This window comes from Notamacropus eugenii, chromosome 1 (assembly GCF_028372415.1).
Source record: "Notamacropus eugenii isolate mMacEug1 chromosome 1, mMacEug1.pri_v2, whole genome shotgun sequence".
Classification (NCBI taxonomy): Eukaryota; Metazoa; Chordata; class Mammalia; order Diprotodontia; family Macropodidae; genus Notamacropus; species Notamacropus eugenii.
In genome coordinates this window covers 219,612,623-219,637,319 of record NC_092872.1, presented here as the reverse complement: position 1 = coordinate 219,637,319, position 24,697 = coordinate 219,612,623, and the positions used below count along the sequence as shown (strand labels likewise).

At 36.0% G+C, this 24,697-nt stretch overlaps 1 protein-coding gene across 5 annotated transcripts in view; it reads left to right on the top strand.

Moving 5' to 3' along the window:
• MAPK8 (mitogen-activated protein kinase 8) overlaps window positions 1-24,312 on the top strand; it is a 128,716-nt gene extending 104,404 nt beyond the window's left edge. For 3 of the 5 annotated variants that reach the window (XM_072627685.1, XM_072627686.1, XM_072627688.1), the window contains 7 exons: window positions 7,072-7,237; window positions 10,834-10,905; window positions 12,806-12,988; window positions 13,177-13,301; window positions 14,089-14,152; window positions 15,793-15,870; window positions 23,321-24,312. In XM_072627685.1, the coding sequence (XP_072483786.1) occupies window positions 7,072-7,237; window positions 10,834-10,905; window positions 12,806-12,988; window positions 13,177-13,301; window positions 14,089-14,152; window positions 15,793-15,870; window positions 23,321-23,466 (834 nt within the window). In that variant the 3' untranslated portion in view covers window positions 23,467-24,312. Of the gene's footprint in view, window positions 1-7,071; window positions 7,238-10,833; window positions 10,906-12,805; window positions 12,989-13,176; window positions 13,302-14,088; window positions 14,153-15,792; window positions 15,871-23,315 lie in introns of all 5 variants that reach the window. The other 2 variants (XM_072627690.1, XM_072627692.1) reach the window with 1 other exon arrangement.
• The last annotated feature ends 385 nt before the right edge of the window (window positions 24,313-24,697 follow it).

Here is a 24,697-nt window from a genome sequence, read left to right as displayed (position 1 = left end):
AATTTAAGGAAGTGTCACTAAGGTAGATTTTAATTTTTCATAAATATTATTTGCTCATAATATTTATGTACCCTTTTTGTTGCTTTTGAATGCACTACTTATTGTTTTTACAAATGAAATTAGCAAATTTTGTTTCTGAACTATAGTGTTTTGACTATATGCAGAGATTAATTTCATTGATTGCTAACTTTAATAGGAATAAAATTTAGTTTTGAAATATAAGAAACTGAAACCATGATAAAAATATATCTGATCTGGCCTCTACATCTCTCAGTGCTTCTAACTTGGTTTCTTCATTTCACTGACTGACTTAGACTGGGCTTTCACCTTCCCATAGCAAAATGCTAACAACTAACTGCACATTTATGTTTTTGTCATCAGTCTCTCTCAGCCTTATTATTTAAAAAAGTTATGATTTTTATAATCCCTTAATTTCCTTAGGTTTTCCAGCACAGCAGCCAAGTTATTTATTTCCTTGTATTACTTTGCCTACATTTAGAATACTGTGCTACTAAGTGAGCAGTTATCTGAAGCCTTTCAAATAAAAGTTATCGAGCACCCACTGTGTATACGACAGTGTTAAAGGCAAAACTGAGAAGTTTGACAGGCCCTAGTCAGGTTCTACCCTCGTAAGATCCTGACCTTAAGGAGCTTAACGTGGTTGGGAATTCAAAGCATAAATACATGAAAAGGCAATTAACAATGCAGTAGTTAAATAATAGCATGAGAAAATAATATAGATAATATCACATGACTTATTGCCAAATGAATAAGTATCATTGGTTTGGGTTTCATTTTAAATGCTGTGAGAGAAGAGAGAAATATCTGTGAGCTGGAGTGATGTAGGAAGGTTTGTGGAAGAGGGACTTGAGGGGCTTGAGCTCTTTGTGACTGCCCCTTATAGACCCCTGTCACTTGTGAGGGTCATCCTTGTAAATGACCTCTGCCTTATCTTCAAAATATTTCCTCCATGCCCCTGATTTTAACTGTGCTTTCTTAGAAAGTTTTTTCCTCTTACCCCCCTAGGAAAATCATAGGCATTATAGTCCATCTCCCTGTCAGTTTCTGATTCTTCTGTGAAGTCCTTTCTGCTTTCCAAAGAAAGTTTCTACTATTTTACTAATTCGCTCCAAAAGAGATTATACTATGTAAAATATCACATAATTCATTTAAATATAGTGGTTAACCACTATAACCACTTTCATTAACCACTTTCAGCTGAGCTCATAAATTTCATTTATAAGCACACATCCTTCTGAAAGAACTTGAAGACATGCAGATTAAAGGTATTCCAGAACATAATAATTATTTTAAAAGACATTAAAAACCTTGTTATATTCTGTTCCATAATAAAAGTTCCTGTATGTTAGCTGTATGCATTATGATATTCCATGATTCGAATACCTCAAAAAGAACTCTGATTTCATTGACATGGGCAATCCCTTCACCAGTGCCGAGCGCAACCTTTCCACTCTTTAATGAGTGATTTTATGAATTCAATCAAAATAATTATTGCCTGCCTGCCATACTTGTAATGAGGAACATCTCCTAACTTAACTAGACTAGGCCTAGCAAGGGCAGTCATTACTGGGCCTGTACTTGAGAGCCTAGGAGGCAGTGTAGTGTAGAGGAAAGAACACTTGTCTCTGGAGGAAGAGGAGCTCTGGTCAAATCCCACCTCTGGCAGACCTGATTGACTCTCAGTCAAATGGGGGGAGCTGTACTAGATAACCGCTTAGGGTCCCTGCCAGCTCTGGATCCACAACCATGTAATACTGTGGCTGTCCAGACTTGTAATTTGTTGGTATAGCCTTTTGTACAAAGGTAATCTACACGACATGTGGAGGAATCAGATAAGGACATTAGTGAAGCAAGTTTAAGTCCTGATCAGAAACTTTTAACTAATCTGTAACCTTGTTCCCCTAAAATGTCAGATAACAAAGCTTTTTTTGTACATGTTAAATGTACAACTAAGAAATTCAGTTGTATACTGAAAAAATATTACATGTTTCTTGATTTGGAAAATTGAAGAAATCTCTAACTTTCTACTTGTGCCATTCTGGCTTCAGTATTATAAACCTGGCTCTTCATTGACTTTAATTTTGTTATTCTACTTCTTTTTTCTTACTTCTTTTACTCTGTCTGCTGCCTAGCAGACACTAGGAGGGAAATGGATTACAGAGAACGAGAAATATATTAGTTCTCTAATTTCAGCTATCAGTAAAGTCTTTTTAGACCAAAACAGTCATTTTTCCTGTCTTCACACCTAGATCAGTACTTAAGAAAAATGTCTTTTAGTGGGTTAAATAAAAGAAGGAACTTCTTAAGCTGTTGGTGTCACTCAGATATTTTTGATCATATGCATGAAGTAGAAAGAAGTTGATTAGGTTGGATCTTCATGGTTTCAGTGTATTGCTCTAGAATATTGAATTTTCAGAATGTCTGACATACTTGTTTCAAAAAGGATAAGGATAGCTCTAGGACCTCTCTCTGATTTCAGTATGTGAGAGTTCCCAGGGAGGCACCTTCTCTGCAACCTATCGTTGCAGTTATCTAGAGTTCCTGAAGGCTAAGAGATTGAACCAGAGCCATGCAGTTATGTAGGAAGTCAATCCAGATTTCCTCTCAATCAACAGGCATTTATTAAGGACTTTTTTTATGTGCCAGATGCCATGCTAAGTGCTGGGGCTAGAAAGAAAGGCAAAAAAGAGTGCCTGCTCTCAGATTCACATTTTAATGGAAGAAACAATACATAAGTAACTTGGAACATGAAAAATATATACATGAAAGGTAATCTGAGAGGGAAAAGCATGAACATGTGGGAGAGCTGGAAATGGTTTCTACAAAAGGTATGATCTGGGTGAGTCTTAAAGGAAGCCAGGGAAGCCAAAAGATGGAGGTGAAAGGGCAGAGCATCCCACGTATGGGAAATGGTCTAAAGCATTTGATGGGTGATAGAATGTCATGCTGGGCAAAGGGCAGGCCAACATAGCTGGTTTGCAGAATGGGTGAAGGAAAACAAAGTGTAAGAAGACTTTATAATTATAAGGAGGGTTCAGGTTAATTAAGGATTTTTTTAGTGGCTACGCAAGGATTTTGCCAATTTGATACTGGAAGTAATAGGAGCCATGGAATTTATTGAGCAGGTAAGGTGACATAGACTGGTGCTTTAGGAAAATCATTATGCATCTGACTGGAGAATGAGTCCAAGTGGAAAGTGACTTGAGGCAGGGGAATCAGTTAAAAATCTATTGCAGTGATCCAGGCACAAGGTGAAGAGGGTCAGAGCTAGAGTGGTAGCCAAAGGGAAAGTAGAAAAAAGATGTTATAAAGTCAGAAATGTCAAGATTTGCCTCTGACACAGAGCCACACTGCCTCTCAGTCAAATATTAGTAAATTTGGGAGTTGCAGTTCTTATTATCATAAGTGATAAGTGATGGATTGTATCTTGAGATGTATGTTATGCATCTTTTGGATGATGGTGCTTTGGCCTCTTGATATTCTCTGGTTTATATTTTGTGTGTTACAACAGCTAACATTTATGTAGTGTTTTGAGGTTTTTAAAATGCTTTACATACATAATTTCATTTGCTATAACAACTCTAGTTACTATTGTGACTCAAGTTTTGTATTTGAGGCCTCAGAATTGAGGCAGAAAGAGGTTAAGTGACTTGCCCAGGGTCACACAGGTATTAAGTTTCTGAGGCAGATTCCTCCTCAGGTCTTCTGACTTCAAGTTCCCAAGTTCAGCACTCTGCCCACCACACCACTTAATTGTCATATAAATTTCTGTTATAGAAAATGCTTTACCTAAAGTTTGTGTCTATGCATTTTTTTTTTAAATAACCAAGAGTAATTTGTGGCCATATGCATACCCATAAATAATGAGAATACAGTCAGCATAACTTAAGAGATCAGTATCTATATGTAACATTTTGATGTAAGATGTTATTATATAATGTCAAAACAAATTAATTTCACTTAAGAGACCTACTTGTTTTCCAGGGTTGACTTCTGACATGTTTATAATATTGTTTTCTATTTTTGTGTGTATAAAACCTTTTGTGATTGGTATTGCTTGAAGAATTTTAGTTATTAATTTTGAGGGAACCTCAATTTATGGTTCTGCCATTTTTTTCATTAAGAAAAAACCATCTTTCCCTGAATTTATCATATTATAATGTATTTAATATATACTAGTGGGTAATAGTACATGCCATATATATTATATATGTATTATAATGTACTTAACATGTACTAGTTTTGTGATTTTCATCACAATTAAACAAAAATCAAAGGAAGGAGAGGACAAAAAATTGGATTGTGTCGCTGAAGCAAGAAACAAGAAAGATCACAATTACAATGCCATGCATACTTCTTTTACTCTGTATGCTGCCTAGCAGACACTAGGAGGGAAACGGATTACAGAGAACCAGAAATATATTAGTTCTCTAATTTCAGCTATCAGTAAAGTCTTTTTAGACCAAAACAGTCATTTTTCCTGTCTTCATACCTAGATCAGTACTTAAGGAAAATGTCATTTAATGGGTTACAATGCCATACATACATACACAGTCTGTGTGTGTGTACATATACGCGCATATGCAGTACTTAATTATGTAACATCATAGCTTGCCTGCTTCAGCAGTCTATAGTTCAGATTTGTGTCAAAAGCATAGAATTTTAAGAGTAGAAGGGACCATATCTCAGAGGAGACCTCCAAAACTGTCTTGTACATCCATATCTAAACTGGAATCCTTTTTACAGTATCTCAGAGAAGTGGTTATCCAGCCATTGCTTGAAACATTCCTCCATTCCTCTAGTAAAGGAAGCCCCACTATCTCCAAAGGCAACACATTTCACTTTAATATAGTTGTAATTGTTTGAAAATTCTTTAAATGTTGTAGTTGCATGCTTCACCACATAAACAACCACATTTTTAAAATGATAGAATTGGGCAATAGAGTATTTGTTTCTTACCCAAGTTCATACAGCTAGTTAGTGGCAAAACTCAGACTAGGACTTAGGTTTTCCAAATTTACTTTGTATCTAGAAGACAATTTTTAGTGAATGTTCTCACTTTTTTAGAAGAGCCTTCCCAAAAATTCATTAAAAGAAAACAGTGTATTTTCATCACTGAGGTTGGGGAGGGTGGTGCTATACTACTCCGCCCAATAAAACGTAAATTACTTCCTCTTCAGATTCTTTCATCATTAAATGGTCACATCTTGTTTGTGTCAGTATTCATACTTTTTTTGTTTTTTAGAAAGTCTACTTTTGAATTGTTAGATTAAATTTAATGGTACTTTGCAGTGCCTTGGTACTACAGGTTCATTGTCATGAGCAATGGAGGGGGCTAATTAAGTTGTTTGAATTCATTAAATTTATCATGCTTTCCTTTTTTTCCTGTATGCAAATTTCCATGAAAAATGTGGAAATTGACCTACTTTTTCTTAACCGTACGAAAAGATACTGTTTTTGTTTCTGTCCTTTGACATTGTCCTATTTATTTGCGGGTAAGATATTACTCAGTTGTCGAAATTATATCATATAGATTTTTAGTTTTCCAGTCTTTGTTAACTTCTTGGCATTATCCAACTTATAATATTTATTATTGAGCATATACTCAGTCTTAAAACTCACAGATAAAATAATAGGTTTAGTGTTTTCACTTTGACCTGAAATAGTGAAATTTTATACATTTCTTATTCATTAAGCTCAAAGGTTTCTTTCTACTTTCAAAAAATAAATCCTCTTCTTAGTTATTAGGTTACCTGTAAACTTAGCATCACAGAGCTTCACCATTACCTGATAAGATGTGTCTATTAAGTCTGTCCTACTGCATAGTAGAATGAATTAAAAATTATACATATGTATGTCTGCATAATGTGCATATATGTTATGCTCATATATTGTGATATATAGGAATGTTAAAATTAATAACTAGGACACTGCCCTTATATAAAATTAATTTTTATTTTAATCCTCACTGGTAATTTTTAACTAAAACCCAAAATATGTAAATCTATAGAAGTAATAGAGTAGATCCATCAGATCTTCTCCTCCCCCCCTTTTTTGCCTCTTGATTCCTCAGGTCTTCATCTGATACGTAACAGTTGTCAGAGCAGTACCCCTTCAGTAATGAAATCAGAGCCTTGAGGGCTAATGTGTTGGAAATTAACAAGAATCATTTTTATCTCACTGCCTCTTGTAATAGATACTGAACAGTAAAGCAGTTTAGGAGAATTTTTCACAAAAAGTTTTTGGTAACATTAACTGCACAGTTTGTTACAGTTGGTCCCATAGAGATGATTTTACATTAGTCAGATGCATTTTTTACCTTGTACATGGAGGCTGGAGGTTTCCTAATTGCTGAGACTTTTTTAGGCTTAAAATTTTTGCCATCAACAGATATCAAGGTTTTAAGTGAGAAATCAGTGTTGTAAAGATCTGCCTCTTCACAGTTGAAACGTTAGGCAATTTTGAGATGTGAAAGAAAAGAGTAACATTAGATGGTTAGACTGACAGAGAGTGTGACCCACTCACTATTTTCAAGAGGTTTTGTTGGAAGACTTACTATGGACACACTCCGAAGCCTTTTGAGTAGTAGGAATAATACGTACATAATGATTAAAAGTGGAATCCATGTATCACATCCTCATGCTAATAGTCATAGGTGGGTAAAATTTTTTAAATTGACTGTCTTTGTCTTAAAGCATAATGATACTTATATGTGCTTATAATTCCTCTTAATGACCTCTCCAAATCCTATATATTAGAACTAACCTTTCAGCCTAATTCTAATTTATAATGTATAAAACACTTCTAATTTCTTCAGTGTTGTAGGTGTTGAACAGTTTTATCAAATGAAAATTCCATGAAGAAATTATATTTTGGGAACTTGGCACTTGCATTAAATTTATGAGGAAATACATTTATAGTGAGATAAATGAACAAAAACATGGATTGACTACCTTTAAATTTTGTTCTCAAATGGTGATGGTAACTTAAATGTGAACTGCAAAATGTTTATACATGTCATAGCAGTCATTTATGATGTTTCTTTTTAAGGACTTAAAGCCCAGTAATATAGTAGTAAAATCAGACTGCACTTTGAAGATTCTTGACTTTGGACTGGCCAGAACTGCAGGAACTAGTTTTATGATGACACCTTATGTAGTGACTCGTTACTACAGAGCACCCGAGGTCATCCTAGGGATGGGCTACAAAGAAAACGGTCAGCAAACATAGTATTTCTTTGAAATGTAGTTATAATTTATTTTCCCTTTTGAACCTCATATTTCTAATGTAAATGTTTAACCTGTATAATCTCTTTAGTGTTTAAAACTAATTGTGTGCAGTTGTGCAGATTTTATGAGACTTACTAGTAATTTTTTCATCACTTTGAAAATCTGGGGATCCTGTTCATGTAAACGTGAACACACACAAACAGTACTACCAAGGCAGTTTTCTTCACCTTTATTATATGTTGTTAATCATAGCAGAAAAATAAGCATTTCAAAAATTAACCTTAGCAAAAGCATAACTTATTGATCATTTAGTAGTATTGATGATTGCCCTATTTTCATAATCTTGACACTTAAGATTAATTGGCAAGATAGTAAAGGATAAAATGCATATTTCAATTCTACCAGCCTACTTAGACCTCCAGGTTCACCAGCTTCTGGGCATTGGTTGTTTTGGGGTTCTTTTTTTGTGACAGTAAAACGTGCATAACTCCAATTTAAATGATACACATACAGAAAAACAAAACAGTCTTAAGTCTTGCCCTTCCTCATAGCCATGATTATAAGAATCAAGGTGATTCTAAAAGCTTTGTTGGTCAGTCCTAAAAAGAATGCCTTATACTACTTTTTTATTTGCTTATAAGTTTATATTTATGTACACATATACACATCTGTGTACATGTACACACATATATATGCACAGAGATAGAGATACTTGGGTTCCACCTTGAAACCCGAGTTACAAAATATCTTTAATTGTTAGATATTTTAGTTTGGAAGTGAACTTTAAATTATATATCCTTTCCCTCCCCACACTGCCATCTATACTAGGAATGTCCAAAGACTTACAGATATTTTGTAGATCAAGTGTGCCCAAGATTTGATTTTTTGTTGTACCTTTTAGACTTCCCAAATTAATTTCATCCAAAAGAATCCCTTGGTATAAGACCTGGAATCTTTTTGTTTTCTCTAAGGTATAACACTAGTGAACTTTAGAAGCCTTTAAAGTAGAAGACTTAGTGAATTTGGTGGGAGAGGGGTGTATTTTAAGAAACTGGCAGTTAGGTTTTTAGCTGAATACCCTCTAAAACATGTCTCTAGCATGTTTTGAATGGGGTAGGGTTAAATTAAAATTTTATTTTTAAACCATCTCCATTTTATACCTTTAAAAACTGCTGAGACACTAGCTTCCAAATTAATTTAGTATAAAATGCATCTGTGAATTTACAAAGCTGCTGCAGCTTTTCACCATCTTATTTCACAAAGCATCTATTCTGGCCTCTGACTGTGTTTTTCTGAAAGCTTTTTATTTTTAAGAATGATGAAACATTAAAGCATACCAACGAGATCTCCGTGTCGAGAACACTTAACAAAAAGTCTATGATATTTTATGTAGAATGATAAAATCGTTAGTAAAATAAGCTACATACATAGTGTCAGAAGTCTTTAGAAGATGCTTAATTGCACTCTAGTGATTGGTACATGAACCATTCCTTTAAGTCTCTTCTCTAAATTATTCAGCTTAACAAAATAGATTTTATTTTTTAAGAAGTGATCATTAGAAATTACCAACATTCATTAATTCCTCGATTTTCCATTAGCATAGATGAAGTTAATTTTTCTGCCTATGATCTCTCCCTTTTTCTTTCTAAAGGATCATGGGCTTTCAGACTCTAAACAGGATGTATGCAAATATTTCTGGGGTTTTCCAGTTCATTTTGCTTGTTCTCCCTTTATCCCTCTTTTCCTGCTCCAACCTTCTAAGCCCTTTTATTATTTACTATTGAGGTCCAGGAGTATGTCTGTGTGTGTTGTGTGTTTTACTGGAAACAGGTGGAAACCCCCAAATTCCATGTTTCTTTAATGTGTGAATCAGTTTGATTAAGCTTCAGTTGGATTCTCATTCTAATTGGATAGGGCCAGTGATTGTTAAACACTTTAAATCCAGATGTCAGATCCTTTGGCTGGAAGGGTCAAAATCAGCTGATCCCAAGTTCCTCACTTTACATTGAGGAAACTGAGCACCGGAGAGCCGAAGGGCTCTCCCCAAGGTGACGTTGCTGGTTAGTTAGTAGCAGAGCCAGGCCTCAAACCCCAATGTCCTGGCTCCCAGTCCAGTGCTGCTTCCTCTGTTAAAGAGAAATTCATTAACAGTTGTGTGTTATGTGACATTGTTTTAGGAATCTGTACTACTACTTCATCCAGAATTGATTTCTTTAACCAAAGAATAACTTACATATATAGATACAGATTTGGTTTTTGGAAAAAAAAAATTCATTGAGCTAACTTAAAAATAGTTGCTTATCATTAACTTAGCTATTACTCTTTCCCAAAAGTAGTAATTTTTATAAATTAATTAGTAAAATTTCTTATATAATGTGGTCAAGAAAACTCTTAACATATACTATGTTTAATCCTGTTATAATAGAGTACTTATGATCTATCAGTGAAATAGATAAAGGCATTGTAAAAAGTCTTTGAAGAATTTTAAGTGAATGCTATCTTATACGTGTATTTTAAGACAGAATTTTTTTTAAGACAATTTATTTGATGTATTATGAAATTTGTTCTGATGTTCATTAGCACTAATTAGACCCTTAGTTCTTTTCAGTATGAGATTGTTTCTTTATTGAACAAATAGTTTGAGCTAATTCTAGTCTACTTATAGGAACATAGCTAATTTAATGTTAATGGATATTTTAATATGCTAAATTATTTCTGCTCATGCTTTTTTTGTTTATTTGACTTAAAGAGAGTGCAATGCACAGTTGAATTTCAAAATGAAAGATTTCTTTAATTTGACTCTATCCTTTTACAGCGTTACATGTTTATTATAGCTGCTTTCATTATTGCAAAAATTGATCTCTATCTGCTCTAACTGTATTCCTTTTTACTGTATTATCACTGTGCAGAGCTCTCACTTTAAATTTAAAAACTTAATTAAAAGGCTGTACACATTTTCCTTTGTGAATCAAACAAAATTCTTTGGAAAATACTTTTATTTAGACTCTTTCCATTAATTAAAACTGAAATCATTTCCTTTTTTTCCGTGATAAGTTTCAGCAGTTTTATATAATGCAATCATGTTATGCTTCTTTAATTTTAAATGACCTTTTGCTTTGCTTTTCCTTCTTTTGTGCTACAAACATAGTGGATTTATGGTCTGTGGGGTGCATTATGGGAGAAATGGTTTGCCACAAAATCCTCTTTCCAGGAAGGGACTGTATCCTTGTGCGGCTGCAGCAGTTTGATTGGTGATTCACTCTTTAATGCTCTGTCATGAAAGTGCTTATGGTCCAATTTTCTTTAAATAGACATGAAACTTTGTTGTTGTTGTATATTTCAAAAAAATTGTTCTGATGAGAAGTTGAATCATTTTTTTAGGCTGCACCTAGCAGTAGGACATAGTCTCTGCTGGGAGTCAAAGCACCATTCATTGTCACTCATTTTCATTTTACACTGCTTTTTATAATTTGAATATACCATATTGTGTGTATGATTTTATTTTAGTGTGTTTGTTTTGTTTTGTTTTGTTTTTTACTTTAGCCAATACCTTTCTGTTAATGTCATTGCATTTTGTTTTCAGTTGACATTTGGTCAGTTGGGTGCATCATGGGAGAAATGATCAAAGGTGGTGTTTTGTTCCCAGGTACAGATCGTATCCTTACTTTTTGCCTAGACTGTAGTTTTTGAAAGGTCAAAATGAACTTCAGCTTGGTCAGTTTAACATAATCTTGTCGCTTATGCAGTTAATCAGGTAATGCTAAATTACTGTTTCAGAATACCACCAGCTGATATAGACTATATATAGACCTTTCTTATATTTGTAGTTTTATATCATTAAAAAATGCTAAAGTGCAATTAATTATCTATTTATAGTTTATCATGGGCTTTGGATTTTTTTATTTAACCAAAACCAATAGGCATGGCTTTCATTCATAATTTCTAATATTCCTATCACTTGAATAGATTTTATTCATATCACTTGAATGAATAGATGTAGAAGTGTTTAGGAGATAATTTCATGTCATGAATTTTAAAACTGTCCATTGCCTCTGGTCATACATTGTTGTTTTTTTCTTTTGTTTTATGTTTTGTGTCTGTGTGCTATTTTTGCTGTTGTCCTTTATTGAATTTAACTCATTGATCCTTTCATCTCAAGTATTTTGAGCAGTGCTGCTTTTTTGTGATGTTAATTAGATTAGAATTCATTAAGAGCACATTTTGTCCATCTGTCTGCTTTTTACCTGTTATATTAACAGTAACCAGCTGTGTATTTCTCTGTCAAATTGAATTGCTGAAAACTGTTTAGAGGAGGGTATAGTCAAATCAGTTCTATTAACCACGGACCTATTAGATATCTGTGAGCCTCAGCTGGAAGTGTCCTTCTCTTCCCCCCCCAACCCCCAGTTATTCACAGGGTGGTAAGGGACATTTCCAACTGATAGAGTATAGCATAATGTCCAGAGTTGCTTTTGTCATTTGGAGAACCTCAGCAGAATAATATGCAGAACCCCCTTCTGTAGTACTGATGAACAAGAAAGGGGGAGGGAATAGGTGCATTTAACATCCTCTATATCTGGCTGAGTTCTCTCCGTCAGGAGACCAGATAGTAAAATTGCCACCAGCGGATCATCTAAATGTTAGTTGGTAGAATAGCCCCCTGATGATACTGTTAGGAAGAAAGAACAGTTGTCTCCCCTACATTTGTATGTGTCCTACAATGTGGTTTTGTTGTTTTTTTTTTTTTTTCAGAGACTCTTAGCAAAATTTCTCTATATGTTCCTGAATAGAAACTAGTTTTACATTTTGTAAAGGGTAGAGGGGTTGGCCTTATTAGGGGCCTTCTGTGTTAGAACTCTTAAAAACAGTTTTTAAGTTCCACAGGTGATAGAAATATTAAATCTCACTTCAGAAAGGATTTCAGTATTTTATAATCAATGAAATTATATATGTGTGTGTGTATATGTAATATATCATCTTTTATATATATATGTATATGCATACATACATACATATGTCATTCCGCAAAGTACTAGATCAATGGGAGTATTATTGTTATAAGATGTTATTATATATAAAAATACAGAAAAAACGTTTCCTTTTACAGTAACTGATTCCATAGCATTTCTGATCCAACAGATGCAGTTGCTGAATTTAAAAGAAGAGATTTATTACTCAGTAGCATTTATGGTCAGTCTTCTAAGATAACCAGAAGAAAGGAAATTTAGCATTCTCCTATGATTTTGAACCTTTTGCACTTCGACCCCATACCTGCTAGACTTTAGTAAATTGTTATTATCACTCTTCTTTGATTTAGCCATAGTAAGAAAATGTTCTATCTGTACTTTTACATTAAAATCAATGTAAAAACCTCTACTGGTATTAAGTTCATTTATTGATTTTTCTTCCCTTGTTATCGCTATCCTAAACAGTGTAGCAGTAAAGGTTTCTTTATATTCACATTCTTGTGAATTTTAGGGAGTGTCATTTTTATCATTTTCATGTTATAGCCAATGTATATCTATCGAGTATTTTTCTTAGCTGCTTGATCTTAGATATTGATCAATGGAATAAAGTAATTGAGCAACTTGGAACACCATGCCCAGAGTTCATGAAGAAATTACAACCAACAGTAAGGACTTATGTGGAGAACAGACCTAAATATGCTGGATATAGCTTTGAGAAGCTCTTCCCAGATGTGCTTTTCCCAGCTGACTCAGAGCACAACAAACTTAAAGGTATCATTTTTTAAAGTATTCAAAAATTCAGAATGACCTCCAGAATTACTCTCAATTAAATCTTAATATATTCATGCATATTTTTTGTAATAAATTCTAAAAGTTCTTGGTCTTAGTATATGTTTTCTAGACATGGAAATAACATAAGAAAATGCATTTAGCACTAATGCAAACTATTCCTTTTACAGCTAGTCAGGCAAGAGATTTGTTGTCAAAAATGCTGGTTATCGATGCATCTAAAAGAATCTCTGTGGATGAAGCTCTCCAGCACCCGTACATCAATGTCTGGTATGATCCTTCAGAAGCAGAGGCGGTGAGTTCATTCCTTTATGTTTATGATATAAATAGAGAGAGACACATAACACACTCTCCTCCTATGAGTTAAGGGTCATTTTCTCTTTGTCTTTTGGGGAACAAAAGGTAGTTGAATAGAATATTCATCAGGGATTGATGGATATAGCTTAGGTGTAAGTATTTTGTGTCTATAGTATGCAGTGTAAGCTATTCCAGAAAGTGGTGAGGGGTGCAGGGGTTACTGTTGCTAAAGCTTTTTTGGTTTCTTGTTTAGTAATATGAGTAAGCTATAGAAGAGAGGTGTAAGGATACTATCACTTATTGAACTGAAGTTATTTTTAAGCCTCCTTTACTGTTCCACCCCCACCCCAAAAAGGCAGTTTGCAGAGTACTTCCAGTTTTGTCAGACCCTAGCTCTGAATTTAGAGGGATCAGGGTAACTGAGTAGAACAACTGTAAGGCATACAGACTATGTCTTGATTTAAGGTTTTTGTTTTTTAAATGGTCCTGATAAAATACAGTAAATTGCAGTTGGTTTAAGTAAAGCTAAACATCCTAGTAGAAGGGAAGGTAATCTGTTGACTTCCTTCAGAGAGATAGGGAATCCTCAGGCTGTGTACCATAAGAAAGGTACCAATAATTGATTACAAAACTTTTCATTTTTACCTACAGTCGTTTCAGTATTGGCTGGTTATGATTTTAAGAACTTGATGACTTGTGTTAATGGAAATTATCTTTGTGAGCTCTTCACCTGTTTCCCAGTTTTTAATGACCTGAGTCACTTATTGGTGCTTCATCTTTTACAGCCTCCACCAAAGATACCTGACAAGCAGTTAGATGAACGGGAGCACACAATAGAAGAATGGAAAGGTATGAGTAAAAAGGAATCCAAAAAAATTGGAGAGAGTGGAACGCCTAAATTTAAAGACCATTTTGCTTTCAAAATCTGTTCATTTGGGCAAGATTTATCTACATAGACTACTTAAATACTCATGCTATTTCTTTCATACCTGGTATTTATGACTTATTTGTTTTAGCAGTTATGGGAACAGTAGCTCATCTGTTTATGATAACAGCCTCCAAATTTTCTGGTTTAAATAAATAGTGTGTGATTTTTAGTTTGACTTATCAATGGCCAAATCCTCTCTTGGCTTAAACACTAGATTTTAGTTGTATAACTTCAGGCAAGTCACTGGAACTACATAGACATGAGTGATTTAAATTCTGATATTTTAGTGTATTTCTTTGCATTATGGTCATCCATTTTTCTCCTAGTTCTGGGTTAGTTTGGATCACTTCCTAGAAGTGTTTCCTTTATTCTTTGAATTCTTTATATTTATTGCTTCTTACAATCAATGATATTCCAGTATGTTACATACTGCTAATTGTTCCTCTGGTCAGCAATTGATGGATACTTAAACTTTACTTCCAGTTTTTTGTTGTTGTTGTTATGAATTTTTTACAATATATGGAACCTTTTTGTTCCTTATATATATGAATATATGCTCAGGAATAAGATTTATGGGTCAGAGGTATTAAAGGTTGAGCAGCCTTTCTCGTGTAATTCCAAACCGATTTCCACAACAGACCACTTGACAGCTATATCAGTTTCCTGACCTTGCACACCCCCTCCAACTTTGGTTATTTCCAGCTTTTATCATCTTTGCATCTTTGCTGAGTATGAGATGAAATTTCAGAGTTGTTTTATTTTGTATTTATTTTATGTGATTTGTAATATTTCATATGATTATAATTTTCATATCTTTTGACAGTTTTATCCTTTGCCTATTTATCTATTGGAGCACTCTTCATCTTATAAACTTCTCTCATTCCCCTGTGTGTCTTGGATATTGGACTTTTATTCAGTGTGTTTGATAGGTTTTTTCTCCCCCTCAACAATTGTGTTTTCATTTTAGCTGTATATATTTGTTTTTTACAAAAGCTTTTCAATGTAATATAATTGAAGATTTCTCTTGTGTCATTTTTGACATCCCTTGTTCCTTGACAAATGTTTTTTAAACTGTGTTTTATAATAACTTTGATATCCAAATTGTGACACCACAAGCCACCCAAACTATATATTGACTTCACCATCATTTTGAGTCTTGAAAGTTAAATGACTCATAAAGGTAAGGAAGAGGACCTCATGCTTATGGGGACTTAACTCTTAGCCCCATCAAACATGATAGCTACCGTGCCTTCAATTCCATTCCCTGTTTTCTTGTCCTTTGTCTTTTCTATAATAGCTTTAAACTTCTTGCCCCAGCACTACCCTAAACCAGTTTTCAACAACCTAATTTAAAGAGACCCAGTTGAGCCTAGACCTCTAGTTCCTTTACTGTAAATCATAGAAAATTCTAAAAATCTTCATCATTGACACTTATTTGAACAACTGTTCAAAATGTCATTTACTGTACTTGACTGTTATTATCTATAATAAAAATTCCCACTAATGAACCTATGGTATGAAATTGATTTTTGTAGTTTCCTAATTTCTTTTTCTTTTTCAGAGCTGATATATAAGGAAGTTATGGATTTGGAGGAGAGAACTAAGAACGGAGTTATACGGGGTCAGCCGGCTCCTTTAGGTTGGTTACAATATAAGCTTAGTTCAAAATAGCTTATTAATTCTACTTTTCAGTGAGTTTAAAACTGTAATTCCTTCATTATAGTTATTTCATTTATACTTAACAGTATACGTATGGGATGTTTAGTGTCCTATAGTAGAGGTGATCAGAGTACCAATATGTAATGCATCCATTCATATCAATGCTCAGGGCTGTTTAACTAGTTTTTTAAAAATATTGCTTCACAGCACATGTCTAATAAGTGATGCTTCATTAAGTGACAGAACCATGAAATCACAACATTTTCAGTTGACATTGCTTTACCTTAAAGCTGTTTTGTGAAATGTAGTAGTCCTGTATTTCTGTGATTTTGGTGCAGTCTTTTTTTTTAAATAAACTGAAACTTTAAAAATGCATTGAACAGAATTTTCCACGAACAAAACATTCCATCTCTGGCTCCCTTCTCTATCTAGCATGCTTTTTCCTTTTCAGCTCTGCTGACTTCTCCGGCTTACATTGAAACCCCAACTAAAATCTCATCTTTTATAGGAAAGTATATCACACTGTGCCACCTGCTTCTCTTTCTCCTTTTGATGGCAATAACTCATATTTATATGATGCATCTGTCATATCAGCCCTGTGAGGGCAGATGACATACGTGTTGTTAGGTTCCCCCAAGACAAGGCACCATGCATGTATTAAGGGCTTCTTATGTGCCAGGAAAGGCCATGGAGTAACTTAGAACAAACTTAGATTTATCTCAGTATTTTATTTGAACTATGTAGCTCTATCTGAAAGGTATAGAGAATAGATTTATGGGAAAATTTATTTATTTTTGCATGCATTTGTAACAACTTGTCCTTCCCTCACTGAACAAAATAAAAAAAATAAAACCTTCCATAAGTATGTATAGTTCAATAAAATAAATTTCCACATTTTCCTTGACTAAAAATAGATGTCTATATTTAAGTTCATTATTTCTCTGGCAAGGAAGTGAGTGGCATGTTTCATCTTGTATCATGATTTGTTATTGCATTGATCATAGTTCTAAAGTCTTTCAATTTTTTTATTGCTATATAAACTGTTCTCATTCTGCTCATTTGGCTCTCTATCAGATTATAGAGGTCTTCTTGCTCCATTTCCAGAATTGTCCATTTCATCATTTTTTATCACATTTATATCCTGTAATTTGTTTAGCCTGTCCCCAGTGGAAGGATAGCTCCTTAGTTTCCAATTTTGGGTTACTACAAAAAGAGATGTTAGAAATATTTTGTATATATAGATCATATTTCTCTTTCATTCATCTCCCTGGGAAATGGGCCTATTAGTGGTATAGCATGCACTGTGTCCTCTAATCCCTTCACCCTTCATTCTCTCCCTAGCCATCTTCCCTGCTCTAGCCACTCTCCCTTTTACCCATCTTCACTCCTTGGTGAGCCAGTTCAGCTCTACACTGGCCTTTGTTCAGTCCCTAGTCCCCTGGTTTCTCCAGTTGGGCCTAGCCCAGTCTCAATCTTAGAGCACTGCCATATTTCACCATCGTTCACTCCTTCGCATGTGTTGCTGAACAAAAGGGGAGAAAAATCACACAGCTATTTTGACTGAGTCTGCTTCGAATTTATGGTATGTAACATCAACTGGGCCCTCATGTTAGTAGGCAATCCTACTATACCTCCCTCACCAACTCTCTATCCCACTCTCCACAGCAGCTCTTCCAAACCCTTTTATCCATTCTCAAAACTCCCATGGTTCCTCTTAATTACCACCCTCTCCTCCCCATTCTCTCAGTTGAAAATTTTGACTCATATTTTATAGAAAAAACTAAGGCCATTTATCTTGACCTCCCTCTTATTCACCTCTTCCTTATCTCCTATTACTCAGATGACTTCTCCTTCAACCTTGTCTCACATGGCAGGGTGGGCTTACTTCTTACCAAGGCTTAACCCCTTTACCTGCTCAAGTCATCCTACTTCATCATGTCTACTCTTAGCAGATTGTTTCCTCTGTCACTTATTTTCATTCTCTTCCTCTCTTTTGCCTACAAACATGCTTATCTCTCCTCTATCCTGAAAAAACCCTTACTTGATCCTTCCATCCCTGCTGTCATCCTGTATCTCTTCTGCCCTTTGTAAATAAACTCTTCAAGAACTGTGTCTATAATATGTACCTCCATTTTCTGTCCTCTCACTCTTAACCCTATCTGTCTTACCACTCTTTCTCTGTCTCCTTTGCTGATCTTCATTAGATTGTACTCTGTCATGGATCCTCCTCTTCTCTCTCTGTACTACTTCACTTCAGAATCTCATCATCTTCTATGCTAATGATTATCAGATCTACCTATCCTGCCCCAATCTCTGCTGAACTGTAGTCTCACATCATTTTGAGACATCTCAAACTCCATATGTCCAAAACGGAATTCCTTGTCTTTTCCCTTAAACCTTTCCCCTGACCTCCGCATTCTCTGTTGCTGTAAAGGGCAACACCGTCCTTGACCTTCTTCAGCTCACAAGCAGGTGTCCATCCTGAACTGCTCACCATCTCTTACCCTTCACATCCAGTCTGTTTCCAAGACCTGTTGATTTTACCTTGGCAACATTTCTTCTCACCTCTGACACTGTAGGCCTTTATCATCTCATGCCTAGATGATTGCAGTAACCAGCTAATAGTTGGGTCTGCCTGTGTTACTTCTCTCTCTGCTCTGGTTTATTCTCCATTCAGCCACCAAAGTGATTTTTCTAAAGCACAGATCTGACCATGTCACACACATCCCAACCCACTTCCACTTAATAAACAGCAGTGGCTTCCTCTTGTCTTTGGGATAAAATACAAAATTCCCTGTTTGGCATTCAAAGCCCTTCATAACCTAGCCCGTCTAGCTTTCTGATCTCTTTATACCTTACTTTCCACCACATACTCTTTGATCCAGTGACACTGGCTCTTCCATGAGCAAGACAATCCATCTCTCAGCTCCAGGCGTTTTCTCTGACTGTCCTTTTTACCTGGAATGCTTTCCTTTTCAACTCTTTCTAATGACTTTGTTGGCTTCCTTTAAGTCCCAGTTAAAAGTGCATATTTTACAAGAAATCCTTCCCAAACCCTCCTAATCCTAGTGCCATCCCTCCTTTGGTTATTTTTTCCTTTGTCCTTGGTGTTGCTTGTTTGTAAGTATTTGTTTGTATGCACATTGCGTCCCACATTAGATTCTGATGAACTCCCGTAGGTTAGGGGCTGTCTTTTGTCTATTTATATCCCCAGCACTTAGCACAAAACCTGGCACATAGTAGGCACTTAATAAATGTTTATTGATTGATTGAGGGGCATAGTTTCAAATTGCTTTTCAGAATAACTACCAATTTATAGCTCTACCATCAGTGTGCCTGTTTTCCTGTAAACCACCCCTTCCCTTCAATATTTGTCTGTTGGGAATACTTTTGCTATAGATGACTGCACTCCCAGGCCAACTGTTAGAACTGGAACTCTGCCTTAGTACATGTAGGCTTCTAACTCCTTGTGAGAATCTGAACTGGAAAAATGACATTGTTTGAGAGGACAGGACTTACTGCTCCTTGTCTGTCTTTTTCAAAAAAAGTAGAAGTAGATGTGATGAGTAGACGTTGCTAAGAGAAAGATTTACTCTTAATGAAAAGAAAAACATCTGCACAATAAGAGCTCACCAGATATAGAATGGGCCATTTGGGGCAATGCAGCAACTTCCATATCACTCCTGTTCCAGTAGAGGGTCGTTGACCATTTGCTGGGGATGTTGTAGAGGATATCCTGCTTGGATGAGGGTTGGACTAGTTAAACTGGGATCCTCTTGATGGCCCTGAGGCCCATTTATTCCTTGTACAATCACCTTGGCACAGATCCTCATTATTCCAGGTCTGAGCTCTTGCAGTAATCTCCTGTAAGATCTTCATGTCAGCTTTCTCCAGAATCATCCTTCACACCTCTGCCCAGTTAATCTTAAGTATAAGTCCTTTCATAGTACTTTTCTTCTCACAGTTCTTTAATAATTACTAAGTTGTAACTAAGTAGAACTTCTGTTCCTTAGCCTGACACCCCAGAGCCCCTACAGTCTAGATGTAGGATGCTTCTAGCATTATGCTGTTATCTCTCCTTCCAGTCAAAGTGAACTACCTGCTTTTCTCCCTCTGGGCTTTTACTGACAGTCTGCCATGCCCTTAATGTCCTTCCCATATCTTCACCTGTTTAATTCAACCCAACAAAAATTCTGTAGGCACCTACTAAGGCATCATGCTTAACCTTAGAGGATGCAAAGACACATGAGGGTATGATCTGAAAGGCCTGTTCGTCGGTAATACTGCACAAGGGAAGAGCACCTTCCTACTGAGCATGAGGAGTCAATGGAGGCTCTTGAGTTCAGCCTTGAAGAGAGGGATGTTAGGAGTGGGGAGCACAATTCCTTTCCTCAGGGAGAGTCAAGGAAAGTATGCTGATCAGGAATGGGATGGAGAGGAGGCCCTTGGGACTAAACCAGAGAATGTGTGAAGGGAGTGCTGCAAGCTAAGTCTGGAAATGAGATCCTTTGCTCCAGGCCTGGGGGTTTATACTTTATTCCGTTGACCCTTTCATGACTAGAGCAGTGCATTAGGAAGATTTAGGCATTGTGTTATGAACAGTGGATGAGGAGCATCCTGGCAACAGTAAGGAGCCCCTGAAAACTTTGGACCAACTAACTAATCTAGTCACACCTGTCTGTGATTTAGGAAGATTATTTTGACATCTGAGTGGAGAATGCATTGGAAAGGAAAGAGATGAGAAATAAAGAAACCTACTTAGGCTGCTATGATAAAACCCTTCAACCTATGTTGTTTTGACTCCAAAGTCAGTGACTTTTTTCGCACTGTACCATGTTGTCTCACTGACTTTGGAGTCAAAACAATGTAGGTTTAAATTGTCCTGCTTCCTACTCCCTGGAGTGGCCCTGAACAGCGTCAGGTAGTTTCTCTGCATTTCACCTTGTACCATCTATAAAACCAGCTTGCACTAGATAGATTTCTGGAGTTCCCTCAGGTCTAAAATAAGTGAAACGAAGCAGGAAATGTGATCGATGTTTTAGCATTGAAATCAGCATGTCTTATTAACTGATTGCATAGCAAGGTGAGGGAGAGGGAAAAGTTGAGAATACTCAAAAGCTGTGAACCTTGGTGATTAGAAGGATGAAATTACATGCAAGAAAAATAAGGAAGTGTGGAGGAAAGGTGGATTTAAGGAGATCAGAAAATGATAGATTAGAAGTAGAAGAAACATTTACAGGCCCTTTAGTCCAGTCAACTCATCTTATAGATGAGGAAACTGAAGCCCCAGTGATATTTAAATATTTGGATCATAATCATTCAGGTGGTAAATGTCCACTTTACCACACTGTAAAATTATTTTCTTTTTGGCCATGTTCAGTATGAGATGCCTGTGGGCTATCCAAGTAGAGATGTCCAGCAGGTAAGTTGAGGAAAAGGGACTGGAGACTTGGGAAAGAGGTAAAAGGCTAGATTAAAATTTATGTGTGTATTATGTGTTTAGAGATGATATTCAGATCCCTGAATGCTGATCAGATCACCAAGAGAAGTTAGAGAAAGAGAGAAGAGGCCACAAGACAAACAGGGCATTGGGAGATGCTTTCAGGTGCAGAGGGGGAGGGAGAGATGGGAGACCAACAAGTAGGAGAACCAAAAGAGAGAGTAGTCATGAAAGGTGAAGGGAGAAAGAGCACCCAGGATGGGAGGGAGTGGTCCCCAGGATCAGATCACAGAGAAGATGAATGAGGAAAGAACATTGAACTGTTGGTAAGTTTGGAGAGAGCAGTTCAGAATGAGTAAAATGTAAGAAAACAGAGCAGCAAGAATAGACTGGCTTCAGAGATCAGTCAAACTTGATAGTTCAAAGCATTTCATTTTAGATTAAATTCTATATTTTCAGCATGTTTACCACTCTAGCTATGTTTTTATTTGCCTAGTAACAAGTAGATTTGCATGCCCACATATTTGCTGGCCTAGGTTTACATGTTGGTAGAAATAAGGAGCCAGTAGGAGACAAGTTTGTCATCTAATTGCTGTAGTAGTAATGACATCTATTTTATGTAACTTAGATGATTACCATTTGCCTTCTTGCTGCCCAAAGCATAAAAGATCCACCCTAAGGGTAGTTTAATATACAAAGTTTTAGCAAAATTCCCCATGTGAAGAACACCTTTCTGACTTAGCATGGTAAATGCTGAAGTGGAAGGAAGGAGCATTTTTTAGGAATTGCATCATATTTAATCATTCTAAGCCAGGTTGTTTCCTTAAACTGCAATAATGATCCATATTTTCATTGGCCAAACAAACATGGGCTTTTTTTCTTCTTAAACCCTGAATTAAATGTTAGCAAACTTTAAGCATTTTTTAAAGTTAAATACTTTCGAGAAAGAAGACAAAGTAAAATAAAACAGAATTGAAAGAAAGAGGCCTACTAACAGAGACAATGGAAATTAGATGTTGTACAACCTTTTTATCATCTTTATGAATAATTACATGAAGAGTACCTGATTTACCAGGAGCAACTATGATGAAACCTTTGGTGCAGCCAGATCCGTCTATTGTACCATATTCTAGAATACCCTGATGTACTTGAAGATTTTATTCCTTTCGGTAAAGGCTTCAGTAATCTAAATTCCCTTTGCATTCAGCTTGGAGTGCCTCTTGCTTCCATTTTGAAGTATCCTTAATGGAAACTTTACAGAAAAACCGTCATACATTTCCAAGACAGGTTATATTCATTTAGTAGAAGCATGGTCCTGCATTGTACTGTGTGCCTGCTTTTATGCAATAAGTTTGTTCCTAAAAAATTGTATGTTAATAGAATACTATTTTTAATGTACTAGTGAAACCCCATATTGAGGACTCTTTCCACCATCTTCTGTGTTTTATAAATCCAGAATTGTATGTGTTGACTTTTGACCAATGTAAATACATCTGATTTGAGTAGACAACTAGGTGAGGCAGTGGATAGAGTGCCTGGTGTCAGGAAGAATATGGTGTTCCAAGTTACTGTCCATGTGACCCTGGGCAGGTTATTTAATTCTGTTTGCCTGAATTCCTAATCCGTAAAATGAGCTGAGCTGGAAAAGGAAATGGCAAACTACTCCAGCATCTTTACTGAGAAGACCCCAAAGAGCTCCTAGAGAGTTGGACACAACTGAAAAACAACCAAACAAAAAATGTGTCTGAAGCAGCGAACGTAATTTTCCATTCAGACTGAAAGGTTCCCATCACTCTCAAGTGCTTGTTTGTCTGTGGACATTCTTAAATGGGACTTGGCCACATAATTATTTTCTCACCATGAAAAAGTGTCTCACATTGTAAAGTGTTGAGTCTCCCTTAACTTCAGAGACTTGGGACAATGCAGTGCAAGCAACTCTGTAGGCAACTGTATCTGCAACTGATTTGCTGTTTTGTTTCTCATAGCACAGGTGCAGCAGTGATCAATGGCTCTCAGCATCCATCCTCATCGTCGTCCGTCAATGATGTGTCTTCAATGTCAACGGATCCAACATTGGCCTCGGATACAGACAGCAGTCTAGAAACATCAGCGGGACCTCTGGGCTGCTGCAGATGACTGTTTGGTCAGGGGTGGGAGGGTAGAGGGAGGGGGGCTGCAGAAGGGAAGGGGATTCATTTAGGTATTGATAGAACTACTTTGAAAACAATTCAGTGGTCTTATTTTTGAGTGTTTTGTTTTGTTCCCCAAAATGTAGGATTCATTTTTTAAAAAATATCAAGTGCTGTAATTTAAAACTGTAAGTTCTTTTCAAGACAGCCACAAAATGTATTGTGGGGTTTTTTGTTTTTTGCTGTAATTATCTGTATAATGTAAACCTAATAATTTTATCATGGTTTAAAATGTTTGCCTATTTGCTTTACCTTATGCTGCTGATTCATTTTTAACTGAATTTGTGAGCTTTGTTTTATCAAAGCAACTATTATGTGGTGACTTGCCTATACCATGAATTATTTAAGATTTTATAGTGGTTTTTTTATTAGAATTTATTCCAGATGTTTTGTTCATGACAATATCCTTTAGGGTTATGTGCTTGTCATTAGTTTATTCCCTGGGAAAGAGGTAAGATATATCTCTGTAGCCAGTTATATTCAGGTATAACGACTGTAAATGACTGAGTTCAACCTCCAATTCTTGCTATTTGCCCATCTTAATTTAATCAAAACAATTAGTAGGGAATTCTCCGTAGTTCCTTGTCAAAGTCACTTCATCTGAATGGCAGAATAATGCAAAGCATGTCTTTCTCAGATGCCATATATTCAGCCTGCCCCGGAAGACAAACCAAAAGATACGGCGTATTCTGCAAACTATGGCATGCTAAAAGCTTATGATCACATCAAGGCAAGAGGATACTTCATGAATAATACATTTCAACGCAAATAAACATATGGTTTACTTCTCCTAGCTATTAGCCTGTTTTTGTACACACAAAGACTAATCTCTCTTTCCAGGACACAGATCCCCAGAAATAGCTTGGAGGCCCTCTCCATAGATTTCATTGTCATGTAGTCTTGGCTCCTGGCCATTTCTGATCTCCTGTCATTCTCGGGGAGGGAAGAGGTGAAACTCATTTCCTGCCCAGTGTTTCTCTTCAATCAGATGTAGCATATTCATGTTAACTCCTAGCTGCCGGGATGTCCCAGAGCCTACTTAGGAATCTGTAGGCAGTGTATCACATGAGCAATACTGTTTATCCTAAACAGGACTGCAGAGCCATCTATAGGAGATCTTTTTCTAAGGCCTGCTCCTTCGAATGCACAGAGTAGGAATAAATGGTGACTTCTTCTTT